This window comes from Carcharodon carcharias, chromosome 6, assembly GCF_017639515.1.
Source record: "Carcharodon carcharias isolate sCarCar2 chromosome 6, sCarCar2.pri, whole genome shotgun sequence".
In the NCBI taxonomy this organism is placed as follows: domain Eukaryota; kingdom Metazoa; phylum Chordata; class Chondrichthyes; order Lamniformes; family Lamnidae; genus Carcharodon; species Carcharodon carcharias.
In genome coordinates, this window is record NC_054472.1 from 79,223,971 (window position 1) to 79,240,953 (window position 16,983).

Below are 16,983 nucleotides of genomic sequence, written 5' to 3' on the forward strand. Positions count from 1 at the left end.
TTTATTTTGGAATTAAAAACATGTCCCATCTCATGTGACAGAATCACATGAGGGGACATGTTTTTTAAAATTTTTACTGTGTTTAATAAATTTTTTAAAAAGCACTTCAATCTCCCTGAGGCACGTAGCTGCTCAGGGAGATTGAAGTGCTCTTTCACGTGCCTGCGCACCAGGCCTGCTCTCTCTCCTCCCTCCACCCGCACAGGTAATGCTGAGCACTGCCACTCGCGATCCACGCAGGGCCAGCCAACACGTGAAATTGTGGTGCGAAGCTGATTGCAGGCGGTGGTCGGCTTCCTGCCCGCTCCCACCAAGCCCACCTGATGAGGGAAAAATTCTGTCCCTGTAAATAAATACGTGTTTCCTTTGAAAGCATTATTTAAAACGTTCTTTACATGCTGTATTTTTGTATTGAGCAATGTATAGTATTATAGGCTAGAATTTTACATTGATTGGACCCGAAAGCGTGTGTCCCGACGTCATTGCACATGCGAGCAATAGAGGACAGCAGGCACACGCGGAAATCAGCTGCGGCCACTGACAAAGGGCCAATTAAGGCCAATAAAAATTCTATTGTCCATGATTTTACATTGCCCTTTCCCGCCGATTTCACACTTGTCGCACGGGCAGGCGAGCCACCCATTTTTAACAAAACCTCATCCAAGGGTGGGATGAAATGTCTGGGATGAAATATAATTTAAAAAAAATACGGGGACTGATATTTTTTTTGGTGTTGTTCTGCTGTCAGATACTTGAATGTGTTGAATAGACACAGTTTGGTGCATTCTTTTCTTGCCATTTAACCTGTACAAGTCTGCAGCTCCCTGAGGCAGCTCTGTAGCAGTTGTCTGCCTTCAGGGAGCTCGCTAGAAGCACTTATCCGCACCCTCGCTTTTGTCGGTGCCCACCCTCTTCCCACCACCACCACTCCCCCCAGGCAGCACAGAGGCTTTCACCGTGTGTGTTTCACACTGGCTGACCATTAATTGGCCAGCCAGTATGAAACTGCGTTTGAGGGTCGATCACGGGCGGAAGTACATTTTGCGTCCGCTTCCAGGCCACCAACTTGGTGCACATGCCAAGTGTGAAATTCAGGCCATAATTTAGATGGTTGGCCTTGTGATGACTAAATTTGAAAAGGAGTCCTTCAACTAGAAAAGGTTTGAGAACCACTGGACTATATCAAATACTCTCTCTCTCAACTCAGTTTGGAAAGCAATACAAAGCTGGACTGAACTGTTGATAGCTATGTTTTATCTGGATAACATTACTAAAGTAACTTTTCACAATCTGCACAAATTGAAAGCTTGAACATATTTGGCTTACATGGTCGGTCAGTTTACTCAGTTACCTAATCCTTATGGGATACAAATGTCAGTGGTGTCGTCTGTCTACGAGCTCTGCAAACCAGTGAGTGTTGTAAACTGCAGGAGGCGGCTAATTTTATAATCAAGCAGTCATGCTTTGCAAGATCAGCAACAAATAAAATGCATGCACAAATTTTAGATTCTCAATGTATAGTCAAGTCATTATTGCAAGAGAATACAACATAAAGTGCCCAGAATGATGACTTCAGGTGTATTTGATAGGCACCTGTGTTTTGGTAAGGGAATACTGGCCAAGCAGTAACAAATGAATTCAGCTGCAAGGTCAGCGAATTGCGCAAACATCATAAGATCTTCTGGGACCAAGGAAAGACTGAAAGTTGCCACATGCATTACAGCTGCACCAGTTATAGTCTTGTTCTATATTAGATAATATAGCTTTTCTTAAGCATCTATTTTTCTTATTCAACTTGTTGTGAAATTGGTACCACAAAATCCTGTAATGTCTTTTTTTACTTTAGACCCATAGTTAATGAAACCAGCATGTCTGTGTCATGAAATCCAACATCTTTAGTTTTAGTATATTAGTATCTGTGCTGCATTAAATTTCCAAGCGTTAGCTCACCAGTGGGGTTGAATTTTAGCTTCAGGGATCTAGAATTCACCAAGGGAAAAATTTCCCCCCTGCTGGGGTGGGGGGTGGGGGGGGCGTGCCTCCAAAGGGCGCATTGCCATTTTGGCCCACCCACACAGCGTGACGTCCGCCAGGAGGCGCTGCATGCTCCCTGTGCGGGTAGTTTGGGGGGTGGGGGGGGGTGCTGGGTGGATTCCCTCAGCCGGGAGTGCTAAGTGCTGCCTCAGGGAGATCAGCTCCAAATTAAAATTTGTAATACAAATGATAGAAAAATGTCCCCTCACTGTCACATGAGTTGGACACATCCATAACTTTTTTTGAAACCTTTATTTAAAATTTAAATACCCTCATGAAACCTCATCCCGCCCGTGGATGAGGTTTCATGCTTTTTCTGAAGTCCACCAGGGCTCCTGGCCTGCCCGCCAACCTTAAGGTTGGATGGGGAGGTCCATTAATGATTTTAATTAGTTTTTCAATGGCCTCAATAGACCATTGATAGATCGGCGGACGCACAGCTGACTTGGCCGCGTCCCCGCCCACCTGAAAATGGAAATGACGCGGGGTGACATCAGGAGTTCCACCCGACGTCATCCTGCATCATTTTATGCGTTGGCGAGTGGGCTCCACCCCCACTTGCCTACCGGAAGATCCTGCCCCAAGTGTTTGACCCTTGTGTACTCTCACTAGGTTCAGCATAGGCAAGCTCCCAGGTTGTGTCACTTGGAGTGACGAGTGAGAGGTTTGTCAGTCATCAAGACCAACTGCTAGTAAAACTACCCTTGGTGCTGTTGCTTACCATGCAGGGATCTAGCTGTAGGGCACATCCTTTACGCCTAATAGCATGTGGTCACATCATCACTGAATCAGCTTTATTTTGTAATAGCATGGCAGCTCCAGATGGTTGGGTAGTCACATTGTTAATGTCCTAGAATTCAGTTTGACTGATTTTTAGTTTTGGTGTCAGCCTTGGCTCACTGGTAGCTTGCTCACCTGAGCAGAAGGTTCAGTGCCACTTGAGAGGTTTGAGAGCAAAATCTAAGCTAGCATCCTAGTTCATTATTGAGGGAGTGCTGCATTGTTGGAGATGCCGTTTTTCAGCTGAGGCATCAATCCAAGGCTTCATCCGCCCTTTCAAGTTGACACACAAGATTTCAGGACACTTAAAAGAAAGCCAGAGGAGCCCTCCCTCACATCCAGGCTAATATTTATCCCTCAATTACTATCACTAAAACAATTCATCTGGTCGTTATCATACTGCTGTTTGTGCGATCTTGCAATGCGCAAATTAGCTGTCACATTTTCTACATTACAACAGTAACCACACTTTGAAAAATATTTCCATTGGATGTAAAACACTTTGGAACATCCTGAAGTTGTGAAAGGCCCTTTAAAAGTGCAAATTTCTTTTTTACATTTCTTGAAAAAAATATTTTATTTTGGAAACCTACTTCATATCAAATGCATATTCATATCTGTGAACATGGAGATTATTTTCCTGCTCCAGCACTTCCTTTGTTCCACTCTACACAGTCATTGATATTCATTGTTAATTGTTTAGCACCATAGAGCACTTTAAAGAGAGGGACAAGTAGTGTAACAAAATAATAGATAATGTTAACATTATATGGGAACTTCTAATGATTTAGCATTTCCCCTGTTTACCCAAAGTAGAACAACCCTGGCATCACAAGCCAGCAATAATTGTATATCATGTAATTTAGAAGTAACTTATTTCAGTGATAAGGATTCCTATCCCCTTATGTTCTGAAATATTTATATTTAATTATTCTATTTCTCAACTCTTTGTTAGTTGTACATCATCCAGGGTTGAGAAGGCTGGTGACCTGCAAAAAGGCACTCCTGCATGATTCTCCTACTTTTTACAGTGGTTCCTCTCAGCTGTTTCCACACCCCGACCCCTCTACCCCTCAGTATTTCCCTATGGCATCAAAGCTAAAATGCAGCACTCAGACGGTGAAATTGGTCTTGAGCAATAGCGTAAAAGGCTGAGAGCAAATCGACTATCCATTGCATCCCACCTGATTTTCTTATCCATTGACTTGAATGGAAAAGAAAATCAGACAGGCTGTAAAATGGCTGCCAATTTGCTATCACCCATTTTGTGCTACTGCCTGAGACTGATTTTAATTCCAAAGTGGCTGAGGATTTGGGACTGAAGCCAATATGTTGATGCCTCAACACACTACTTCACTGTATGAGTAAATGTTTAGCTTGTAACATTGTATAGTTCTATGCAGTGTGAAAACACAATAAGTAATGCATTCTAAATTTATTTAACTCTAGGGAGTGATAGAGGGGGATATAGTTTGGTGGCTTTATAGCTGAAGTTGATCTCCCTGGATCCAACACCAGCAATTCCATCCCCTAACACTTGTTATCTCTCATTTTTGGATGTTGATAGAAATTATCGAGTTTTCATTATCAATTATACTGTCTACACAAGTTAAACGCTCACTGATTTATACTTCTGAAAAACTGCAACCTGTATGCAAGAAATCTATAATGTGTACAAGTTGGATTCCAAGGAAATCAACATTATTATTATGTTGAAACAATAAATAGCAGCTGATATAAAATGGCAAGGGATTATCCTAAATAATTTTACCTTTGAAAGAATGACCTTTACTTGATGTCAGTTTAAATGGTTCTAGTTACAGCTGATGAAACTTCATACAGATTATGAAGTGACATTAATTTGAACTATATTAGGCAAGTACAGGTCTTCAATGACGGCTAGCGGAGACATAGCTGAAATCCCACAGAGTTGGAACCCATCTGGGAGGTTACAACTGATAAACTTCAGCTCGGTGAGAATCTGCAGCAGCTGTACATTCTTTCACTTTCAAGCTTGATACAAGGCTCACTGAAAACAAATAGTAAAACCGTTTTCAGTGCCATCTAATACATAATTCAGCCCTTTAACTTTTGATTTCTATTTAATTAAATTTCGATTTCTGTTTAAGAGCTGAAGCTCTGTAGAGACAAACTTCCATTTATAATCGTTTGTATTAGAATTTTGTATTTGGAAATCACCAGAAAACTCCCCCTCATATTTGTGTCCATCTTAAAATATTAGTAAACAAATTGATATTTTGTTTCGGTAATTGGCAATAGTTTACAGCACACCACATAAATCTGAAGAATAAACCCTATTAAAGTTATGTAAAAAATCACGTTTCTTGTTGGTTTGGTTTCAATCCTTACGGTATCTTTGTTACTCTTACTCATTCCTCATTTTGGGTTGTCACTTCCATGCATCTGTCTCAAGCTTCTGGTGTGGGAGAATTGCCAGGATCCTCCATGGCTCTCCCTGCTAATGGTATGCTATCATCACCCAGAAGCAGATGCACTTGCTTTTAGGGTGAGTAGTAAAATGGCACTTCTGTTTTGGAAAAAGCCCAAGGATTGATGCTGTGTTCCTAAAAGACTTCCTACATTAGGAACCTGACTAAAACTGGCAATACCTGTTACTGAGGCATGAACCCAGAGTAAGGTGTTGGCTGCTGCTCTATCAGGTGATTCTAAACAGGCTACATATTTAAAATGTCTACCTTGTGTGTAAGATTGTCATTAACCACACCTCCTTCAAAATATTTTTGACAAAATAAATCTATAATTGTCCTTGTCCAAGAAGGACGTTACCACTAATGGCTAATTGCGTTTTGAGCTTTTTTGATGAGAATGGTCAAAAATTTGATCCATGATGTCCAGTGTCATAGACTTGTTGCATGGTGAGCCTATGGATACAAATTTTTAATAATGCAAGAATGGTGTTACTGTCAAACATTAAAAATGCAACAAATCTCAGTGAAAGTATCAGTCCATGGTAAAATCAAAGACTTCCAGCTAAGTTGTCTCAATTTCTTGCACTCCTTTGTACGTTGGCTGGTTTTATTTCATTAATCCATACATCTAATCAGAGAATAATAGAATGGTTACAGCATAGAAGGAGGCCATTCAGCCTGTCAAGTCCACACCAGCTCCCTGCAAGACCAATCCAGCTGCCCCTGCTTGCCCGCCTTTTCCCCATAACACTGCAAACTTTGTATCTTCGGGGTGCTCATCCAATTTCCTTTTGAAAGCCAGAATTGAGCTCCTCATAGCACGATAGAATTTCATGTTCAGTTGGAGAGCGAGAAACTTGAGTCCCACACTAGTGTTCTGGAGTTAAACAAAGGAAACCACATAGGTATGAAGGCAGATTTGGCCCCAGTGGACTAGGCAGGAAGACTACAAGGTAGGACAGTTGATGAACAGTGGCAGATATTTAAGGAGATGTTCATTTCCTCCCAAGCAAAATATATTCCAAAGAGGAAGAAAGATGGTAAGAAGGGGAAAAAGCATCCATGGCTAAGCAAAGAAGTTAAAGATAATTTAAAGGCAAAAACTAAGGCATACCAAATTGCAAAGGTCAGTGGCAGGCTGGAAGATTGGGAAACTTTTGACGATCAACAAAGGGTCACTAAAAAAATAATAAAAAGAGCAAAGGTAAATTATGAAAGAAAATTAGCGCAAAATGTAAAAACTGATAGCAAAAGCTTCAACAAGTATATAAAAGGAAAGAGTGTAGCTAAAGTGAATGTTGGTCCCTTGGAGGACGAGACTGGGGAGTTAATAGTGAGGAATGTAGAAATGGCAGAGGCGTTTAATCAATATTTTGCCTCAGTTTTCACAGTGAAGGACACTAGTACCACCCCAATAGTAACAGGTAGTGTAGAGGATGTAGAGAAGGAGGAACTTAGAACAATCACCATCACTGGAGAAAAAGTACTGAGCAAACTATTGGGATTAAAGGGTGACAAGTTCCCAGGACCTGATGGCCGACATCCCAGGGTCTTAAAGGAACTGGCAGCGGAGATAATGGATGCATTAGCTATAATATTCCAAAATTCCATGGATTCTGGAAAGGTTCCAGTGGATTGGAAAAATGCGAATATAACTCCCTTATTCAAAAAAGGGGAGGGGGAGGTAGAAAGAGGGAAACTATAGACCAGTTAGTTTAACGTCTGTCATTGGGGCATTATTTTAATCCATTATTAAGGAAATGGTGATGGGACATGTGGAAAGTCAAAATGCAATCCATCAGAATCAGCATGGTTTTATGAAGAGTAAATCGTGTTTGACTAATTTGCTAGAGTTCTTTCAAGATGTGACAAGCAAAGTGGATAATGGGGATCCTGTAGATGTGGTATATCTGGACTTCCAGAAGGCCTTTGATAAGGTGCCGCACAAAAGATTAGTATACAAGATAAGATCACATGGAGTTAGGGGTAATATATTAGCTTGGATAGAGGATTGGCTTACCAACAGAAAGCAGAGAGTTGGGATAAATGGGTCTTTTTCTGAATGGCAAGCTGTAACTAGTGGGGTGCCACAGGGTTTGGTCCTTGGGCCCCAACTATTTACAATCTTTTTTAATGACTTGGTTTCAGGGGTAGAAGGTACTATAGCTAAATTTGCACTTGACACCAAAATAGGTGGGAAAGTAAATTGCAAGGAAGAAATAAGAAATTTACAAATGGATATGGACAGGATGGGTGAATGGGCCAAATTTTGCCAGATGGAGTTTAACGTGGATAATTGTGAGGTTATCCATTTTGGTCAGAAGAATAAAAAGGCAACTTATTATTTAAATGGAGAGAAACTTCAGAATGCTTCAGTGCAGAGGGATCTGGGTGTCCTCATGCATGAATCGCTGAAAGCCAGTATGCAGGTACAGCGGATAATAAGGAAGGCAAATGGAATTTTGGCATTTATTGCTAAAGGAATAGAGTATAAAAATAGGGAAGTGTTGTTGCAACTGTACAAGGCATTGGTCAGACCGCACCTGGAGTACTGTGCACAGTTTTGGTCCCCTTACTTGAGGAAGGATGTAGTTGCATTGGAGGCAGTTCAGAGGAGGTTCACTAGATTGATTCCAGAGATGTGGGGCTTGTCTTATGAGGAGAGATTGAACAGTTTAGGCCTATACTCGCTAGAGTTTAGAAGGAAGGGAGGAGACCTAATTGAGGTATATAAGATGCTAAAGGGGATAGACAAAGTAGACGTGGAGCGGATGTTTCCCCTTGTGGGGCATTCTAGAACGAGAGGCCATAGTTTTAGGCTAAGGGGTGGTAGATTTAAATCAAAGATGAGGAGGAATTACTTTTCTCAAAGGGTCATGAATCTGTGGAATTCACTACCTCAGAGTGCAGTGGATGTCAGGACGCTGAATAAATTTAAGGAGGAGATAGACAGATTTTTAATTAGTAATGGATTGAAAGGTTATTGGGAGAGGGTGGGAACTTGGAGTTGAGGCCAAAATGCGATCTGCCATGACCATAATGAATAGCGGGACAGGCTCAGGGGGGGGCGCTGAATTGCCTTCTCCTGTTCCTAGTTCTTATGTTCTCTCCACCACCCTCTGAGTGCATCTCCATGGACCACCAAAATGGTTAAGCCATTAACTTGAACAACATAGTGGGCAGGATTTTCCCGTTGGGGGGGCTGTGGGACCCGCTCATGAATGCGTAAAATGACGTGTGGAATGATGTGGGGCGGAACTCCCGACGTCACCGTACCCCATTTAAATTTTCCAGCAGGCGGGGGTGCAGGAAAATCAGCTGTGTGCCCGCTGACCTGTCAATGGCCAATTGAGGCCATTGACAGAGTCATTTAGCTAATTAATGGACCTGCCCGTCCAACCTTAAGGTTGGTGGGCAGGCCAGGAGCCCCGGCGAGAATTAGATAAAGCATGAAAACCTCATCCACGGGCGAGATGAGGTTTCATGTAGGTCTTTTAAAATTTTATTAAAGTTTTTGTAAAAATTATTGACATGTCCCAACTCATGTGACAGTGTCACATGCGGGGACATGTCAGGAAATTTTTTTCTATTTCTAATATTTTTGAGAGTAGAGCTGATCTCCCTGAGGCAGCACTTGGCCTTAGGGAGATAAGTGCGCTCTTTCGTGCGCAGGCGCAAAAGAATGCGCTCTAGATTTAAGGATTTTCTCTCTCTCTCTCTCTCTCCCCCCCCCAGCCTGCGCAGTGAGCGCAATGCATCATGTTGGGAGGGCCTTAATTGGCCCGCCCATATAAAATGGCGCCACACTCCTGATTGGAGGCGCCGATTGGAGGTGCGCCTGTGCGTGCCCACCCTTCAACTTCACCCCCAACGGGAGGAAAATCCTGCCCTGTGTTTTAAGGAAGTATTAGATTTTTGTGAGTTGCATGCAGCCTGATATTTGTGAACAAATTGATAATTGAACAATTAAATTTAGTCTAAATAAGATCAAAGATCAAGAATGATTTTGGGGCCCATATTTGAAGAGCTCATTCTATTTACTTACCTTTGTTAGTAAGATCAGTGCAACCTAACCAATTCCTCTAATGGTAAAAGCTCAGTTACCATAAGAGTGGACTTATCTGCCAATATAAATAGGTGGCTTACAATACCTAATTATATTAACTCTACACTATTATTATATGAATTAGTTTTGACCTCTTGTGATAAGCGACTCATTTGAAGGACCTGCTAAAGAGTCAAGCTTCCTTTTAAGATGTTTTTGACATCAGGATGTACAAGTGTATCTCCACCTATTTTCTTACTGCACTGTATATAAATTGTTGCATGTTCACCATCAGTCCTTTTTCCAACAAATGGACAAAGGTCTGACGCTGGGCTGTAACTTCTGAGCTCCAGGGTGTCGTACCTGGGCGGTACCCCAAAGATGCACAGGGGACAACACACCCCCCTGGAGGTTCACAGGTAAGGTTTGCACGGCAATTGCCCAGATGTGCAAACTTCCCCTGGGCAATTGCCCTGCACTGGGAACCATCTGAAACTGCAATTTAAATTGCAAACTTCAGATGGTTCTTACTGGCTTACATCAATAGTTACTCAGAAAATGTTATTAGAATTAGCACCTCTTCTAACTTCTGGGTAACTATTGCACAGCCCACCATGGGATTCCCACCACTACTCCCAAACCGCCAGGGGAAACCCCCTACCCCCCTGCCTTCAACACCCATGGGAGTCGCCCATCCTCTCCCCCAACTATGCTCCCCCGACCCACAAGGGACTATATCGCTCCCTCCCAATGTGAACTCCCCAGCCCACGGGATTCCCCCCAATCCCATGGGGACTCTTTCACTGCACTCTCACTATCCCCCCCCCCCATCCCCCCCCTGCTTCCAGGCCAGGCCCCTATCTTACCCCCCCGCTCCCTGAGGCTCGGGCCGACAGCGTCCCCCCACCAAGACCTTAGCTGACCACCCCCACCCCTGAGGTCCGACCTGAGGCCCAACCCGAGCCCCCTTCCGCGAAATTCTGAGGCATAATCCAACACAACCAACCCCCCCCAGCCCAAATCCTACCCACTTAGCTTATACGTTTACCTTCTCACTGGCTGGTCAAGAACCTTTAAACTTGGCTGGACCTTTAAACTTAGTTAGTGCTGGGGATACACTGCTCTGCCCGGATCTCGCCCAGCCTGAGTCGGAAGGTCAGGCGAGATAGAACTTAAAAAAAATTCCAGGTAAAAACCCAGGAGCGGAGTGGCAATCCAACGCTGATTGCCACTCAGACCCTTGTTGTACATTTCAAACTGCAACATTAGTTGAGGCTTTTCAATTTGTAAATCCGTTTCACAGTAATCATTTCAGACCTCATCTAGCAAATCCAACTAGATTTATTTTTCAAATCGGTATTTTTTTGTACATGTTCCTCAGTAAGTCAAAGCTTTTCAGATTGATTGATGGTAGATTAACACTGTTGGCCAAAATTGTACCCAAGCATTCAATGTCAACATGGCTTGAAGTGGGACATTGTGCAACGTACTATAAAAAGGCACTTGGAACCAAACAGTACATCAACCAATGCACAATTTTATTATTTGGCATAAATATCAAACAAAGCATCAAATAAATCCAGTGAGAAAAATTAAAAGTCCTGTAAATTAAATTGTTAAAGGTCTGAAAGTCAAGGATGAGAAATGCTGTTGAAGCTCATCCCTCTCATACTCAAACTCTCACATTATGACAATGAACTAATTTTTAAAGGCCCTGATATTTTTAGTGTTAGTCTGCTGGACACATTTCTTGCCTTTATGCAAAGAAGCTTGTCATCATTTATTTTCAAATTGCTTTGCATTAATTTGAATTGTTGCATCTGTCCCTCTGCTGGCTCACTTTAAATGTACATTCTGGGTTTATCTGATTTAATATCCTATGTACCACAATGAGGCTCCTTATTACAAACCACCCTTCTGCATAGTGGAGTTTGAGAGTCTCACATATATGTTTTTTGTAGTGACCAAAATAAAAAACTGTATTCCAATTGGGATCTGCCCTTTCCACCATAAAGGATTAATGTAGCCTCTCTGCTATGTAGCCCAGTACTCCATAACTTATTTCTCCATTTTGTTCATATGCATTTCTAAATGACTTTCTTCCGTCAACAAACCATTTTTAGCTTTCTCTGCTGATTAATTTCTAGATTACTCAAATTTTTTGATCAAGATTGGTATTTAATAATTTATAGTTATCGATGCCAAATTTCATATGCCACTTAGCTGCCCAATTGCACTAATATAAGTAATTCTGCAATTTTTTTTTACTACATTGCTATCTTTGCTGAATAAAACAATGCAAAAACTAAATCAATAGCCCAGAATTTGTGATCAGCGATGAATGAACAGCACTGACCTTAAAAGCTATCTGCAAAGATTTAACGAGCTTTTATGATTTTCCCCTATTCCAACATCATTCATTCTAGCAACAGCTCGAGGGGATCTGTGGCATCCATGAACACTGAAGTCATCAAGCAGGCTGAGCAGCCTGTCAGATTCAAGAATTGTCATTGACAGCAAACCAGGAAGTAAAAAACAGGGTATCCCTAATGTCAGTTACCAGATCTCCACATTTAACTGCACATGTCTGAACACCAGAAGTTGCTGTCAATTTCACAGTCATGACAGTGAATGCTGACAGTTTCATTGTCATTGCAACTGCAAAATGCAGCCATTGTCACAGTTTGAAGTTGATTGGTACATTGAACACCTGTTTAGCTAGGAGAAATAAATCAATGTTGCAAATTGTTGTACACTGATCATCATTAGTTTGTTAATCCTTTTACAAAGAGCAAAATAACCATTATGACAAATACATGGGAGAAGCTGAAATATATGCTTTAAAAAACAATTATTTTCTATTATTTTTAAAAATATTGTTATTAAGGAATAGAGGGAATAACACTTCAGACTTCTTAATTTTTCAGGACCAGAGAGGTTGATTAGCAATTGTCCTGACTTAGCACACCCTTAAAATCTCAGATACATCTCATCCCACAAGGCTTAACATTTTCAGTGATTTTTACAGTAAGAATAGAACATAAACAGTTGAAGTTCACGTCAACCACTGATTTTTGTGTTGATTGTATTGGCAAAGACTGAAACAGCACACCAGGTGGAAGAGCAGGATATCCCTAATAGCAGTTACCAGATTTCCACATTTAATTGCGCTGACAGTTTCATCGTTGTCACAACTGTAAAATCTGAGTCATTGTCATTGTTTGAAGCACATTGGTGTGTTGAACAACTGTTGAGGTGGAGGAAATAAATCAATGTTGCAAAACATTGTGCACCCCTTCTATACCTCTTAGAAGCAGAACAACACTTGGAGGGGTGCCAATTGAGGCCAGGTACCTTAGAGGGACATTATCAATTAACAGTATTATACTAGAACATGATTAAGGGAACAGTAACATTGTGATTATGTTACTGGACTAGAGGCCTGGGCCAATGATCTGGAGACATTGGTTCAAATCCCACCACAAAAGATCGGGTACTTAAATTCAATTAATTCTTGGCCCTAATTACCATAGTTACTCAGATGCCTTATACACGTGTTCTGGAGATATTCAAGAACAGATGCAATTAACTCTGCCATTCTTTCGCACTGAACGCTGCCAAACCCCAAACGTCACTTATTACCTGCAGACAGATCTCACAGTGGCTACTTTTCACAGAACTCAATATAGTTAACTGAATTAAGATATGAAACAACAATACCTAAGAATAATCCAATGCCATAAATCATCCACGCAATAAAAAAATTCACTGACTATTTGATAAGGTAAAGACCCTAAACTGATGATCAGTGCCTTATTCTACTCTTTCTTTCTGTCAGTTTTGTATTTTATATTTTACTTGGAATGAGTGATTGAAAAACTTAACTCAGTTCACCTCTTAATTGCAACAAGAGTTGATTTTTAAATAAATAAAACTGAATAAATAACAAACAAAAGTAAATAAATAAAATCCTAATCAGTAATGGTGAAGTTACCAGATTGTCGTAAAAGCCTTGTGGTTCACTAATGTCCTTTAAGGAAGAAAATATGCCATCCTTATCCGGATTGGCCTGAATGTGGCTTGAGACTCACAGCAACATGGTTGACACTTAACTGACCTCTGAGGTGGCAGATGAGTCATGTGATTGTGTAGGAATTGGCAATAAATACTGCCCTTGCTCAGATCCTGTGGATTAATTTTGAAAAATTGTCAGCACAATTCTAGTGGTATTTGGACTGTGCCCTCTTCACAAAAGACCCACAAGGATCTTTTAACGCACTATTGCTTTGTGCCAGAAGAGATTCTAGTGTGCTAAAGCCGCAGGATAAAGCATAATTTTGTGGCTAAATTTTTGGGATTTAGAGGATTATACAGTTTTATGAGGCACCAATTGACTGTTAAAATAGCAATTTTGCTAGTATTTCCAAAGTACCTAATGAGGATGTCCTCAATCGCAAATGGAACATCCTAACAAAATCCATTGTGAACCATTGTATTGCCTCTTGCTGCTGTGTTGGGTGTTTTTACTTCTGTTAAGCGAAAACTGACAAATGTAAGGTGACATTTAATGGAAAAGAAGCTAAGCACATCAACTTCCTATGTTTGTATGCTAATGGAAAGCTTGTGAAGTAGGGGAGATTGTAGAGAAAGAAGCTGAAAGAAGAGGCTAGTGACCATTGGAGAGCAAAAAAGGATAAGGGATGTCAGGCAGTTTCCAGACATAGAACAGACTCCAGGTGAATGGCCACAGGCATTGTTTTCATGTTTGTTCTTGGGCTGCAGATGATGCTGACAGGTATGCATTTATTGCCCTGGACAACTGAGTAACTTCTAAGGGAACATCAAAGCGCATTAATACTAAATCCCCTACACCTCATCCCTCTCCCACGGCAGCTTCCCATGCAATCGCAGAAGGTGCAACACCTGCCCCTTTACTTCCCCTCTCCTCACTGTCCAAGGGTCCAAACACTCCTTTCAAGCGAAGCAGCATTTCACTTACACTTCCCTCAATTTAGTCTACTGCATTCGCTTCTCCCAGTGCGGTTTCCTCTACAATGGAGAGACCAAACGCAGACTGGGTGACCGCTTTGCGGAACACCTTCGGTCTGTCCACAAGCATGACCCAGACCTCCCTATCGCTTGCCATTTCAACACTGCACCCTGCTCTCGTGCCCACATGTCCGTCCTTGGCTTGCTGCATTGTTCCAGTGAAGCTCAACGCAAACTGGAAGAACAGCACCTCATCTTCCGACTAGGCACTTTACAGCCTTCTCGACTGAATATTGAGTTCAACAATTTTAGATCATGAACTCTCTCCTCCATCCCCACCCCCTTTCCGATCCCCCCCTTTTTTTTCCAATAATTTATATAGATTTTTCTTTTCCCACCTATTTCCATTATTTTTAAATGTATTTCCATCCATTATTTTATCTCTACCTTTTAGCCTATTTCGATCCCTTCCCCCCACCCCACCCACACTAGAGCTTTCTACCTTGCTAATCCTGCTTTCTACCCATAATGTCACCTATTAGCACATTCCTTAGCTAATATCACCACCTTCAACACCTCCTTGACCCTTCGTCTATGACATATTTTGGCTATCTCCAACTATCACTAGCCCTCTATCCAGCTCTACCTGTCCCCCCCCACCCCACCTTTAACCAGCTTATATTTCACCTCTCTTCTATTTTTCCTTAGTTCCGTTGAAGAGTCATACGGACTCAAAACGTTAACTGTGTTCCTCTCCACAGATACTGCCAGACCTGCTGAGTTTTTCCAGGTATTTTTATTTTTGTTTTTAATACTAAATCACATGATGTAGAACTGGAATCACCAGGAAGCAAGGCCAATTAAGAGATAGCAGATTCCCTTCTCTAAAGGATATTCATAAGCTCGTTGAGTTTTCACAACAATCCAGCAGTTTAACCTCGCAAAGATTATCAGACCTGCCATGATGGAATTCTAAACATGTATACCCCTGAATTCCTGGTTCAGCAACAGAACGACATCCATATTGAGTATTGAGGGCAATATTTTGTTTATTTAAACATATTCTATTCATATTTGTATTTTTCCAGCAGTTACTTTAAAAACAAACCTAAAAAAGCATTTTATGCTTGTTAAAAACATACCTCTAGTTTTAAACACTTGTTTAACTATTCAGACGTATTTCATCAGTCATTGCACCACAATGGTGAATTCTAGATATGTGAATCTGAGGTGATTGCCACCCATCTATTAAAAAAGGTAGCTTGGGGTGAATTTTATGAGTAAGTTAATATGAATCAACAAGTACATACAAAAATACAGGTGAAATCAGTTGGTACTTTGGGTTTCTATGCTGCATGCATATATTTGCGTATCAATAGGAGATATTTTAACCCCTTCTGTCCAGAAAGATTTTCTGTTGCAATCAGCCCAAAGCCACATTGTCCAGCCTGTCTGACCTTCATCCTCCCATAAATAATGAACTGACACAGCACACAATTAGAATCTAAATATCAGACTATTTAGGGTTTGGACACACGTCACAAGGTGCATCATTATTTGAACAGTGACCTTGTGACTAAGGTCAAGTTTTTGCTTCTGATTCAAGTAAATTTCCCAACTCTACAAATCCGACAATAGAGAAAGCAGCCTGAACAGTTGGATTTTCATTCTGAGGGGAGGGGTGCTAACTGGAGTCAGGCCTGCTAACCTCGGAAATAGTGCTGAGGTGGGTAGTTTAAAACACCTGCCTAGGTGCCCTGGGGCTTCAGCTCAGGTGTAATAAAAACAACAAATCAAAAAACAGCCCTCGCCTCTCATACTCCCTCACCCCCACACACTCTCCATGCCCCATCCATGCCACTTCATGCGCCCCATCCTCCATGGCCCCTCATTTCCCCCCCATGCCAACCAATGCCCTTCTACCCACTCTTCAGGGCACCTCATACCCTCTATTCCAAACTGTCCCTCTACCCACTCCCCATGGCTCTATATAGACCCAATGCCAATTTATTGCCTCCCACCCACCACCCTTTGCTCTTATACCCTTCATTCTAACTCACCCAGTATCCACAACGGACAGAGCTCAGCAGCCATGCTGAGATGAAATAAAGTTCTAAGCATCTATTACAGACTTCATTAAACTTTAAAAAACACCCAATAATTATTGATAAAACCCATTCAATACATTTTAATCCCTTCTTGTATCTAATTCCCATAAAACAAACATTTGTATTCATAGCCCCACATTAAAGACAGCTAACCTCTTTAAGACCACTTGGGGAGTGTCAGTCAAACAGTGAAATTACAGCCCTCCCGCCCTCCCCCATTGTGACAATGATAGGTTATGAAAGCAGTAGCCCAGAAATAAAACCGTAATGATCGCACTCAGACTTATGTTAACAATATCTATTGAAGTTGCAAGCACTGATTATTTTTCAAATGCAGGCTGGCTTTTTTTTTCACAAGTTAAAGGGCAAGGGATTTAAATGATGACACCCTGACATTTCAACAGAGCTTATCCATTTTTTACACATGTTTATGTCTACTCTTGACAATCCCAAATACCTGACTTCTTGCAAAGGGTACTTCACCTCTCTCAAAGGGGTACCTGACCTCTTCCAAAAGGGTGCCTTACCTTTCCAAATAACTCCACAGTTTTAGACTTTGTCCTCAAATATCTACAGC

The 16,983-nt window shown here is 41.4% G+C and overlaps 1 protein-coding gene across 5 annotated transcripts in view; it reads left to right on the forward strand.

The window, feature by feature from the left end:
* LOC121279052 (junctophilin-1-like) overlaps positions 1–16,983 on the forward strand; it is a 181,194-nt gene that overhangs the window by 126,677 nt on the left and 37,534 nt on the right. Inside the window, exon 4 of one of the 5 annotated variants that reach the window (XM_041189878.1) lies at positions 11,736–11,886. The exons of the other annotated variants lie outside the window; for them this stretch is intronic. Coding sequence (XP_041045812.1) covers positions 11,736–11,767 — 32 coding nt within the window. The 3' untranslated portion in view covers positions 11,768–11,886. Of the gene's footprint in view, positions 1–11,735; positions 11,887–16,983 lie in introns of those variants that run through there. 5 annotated transcript variants of the gene reach the window in all.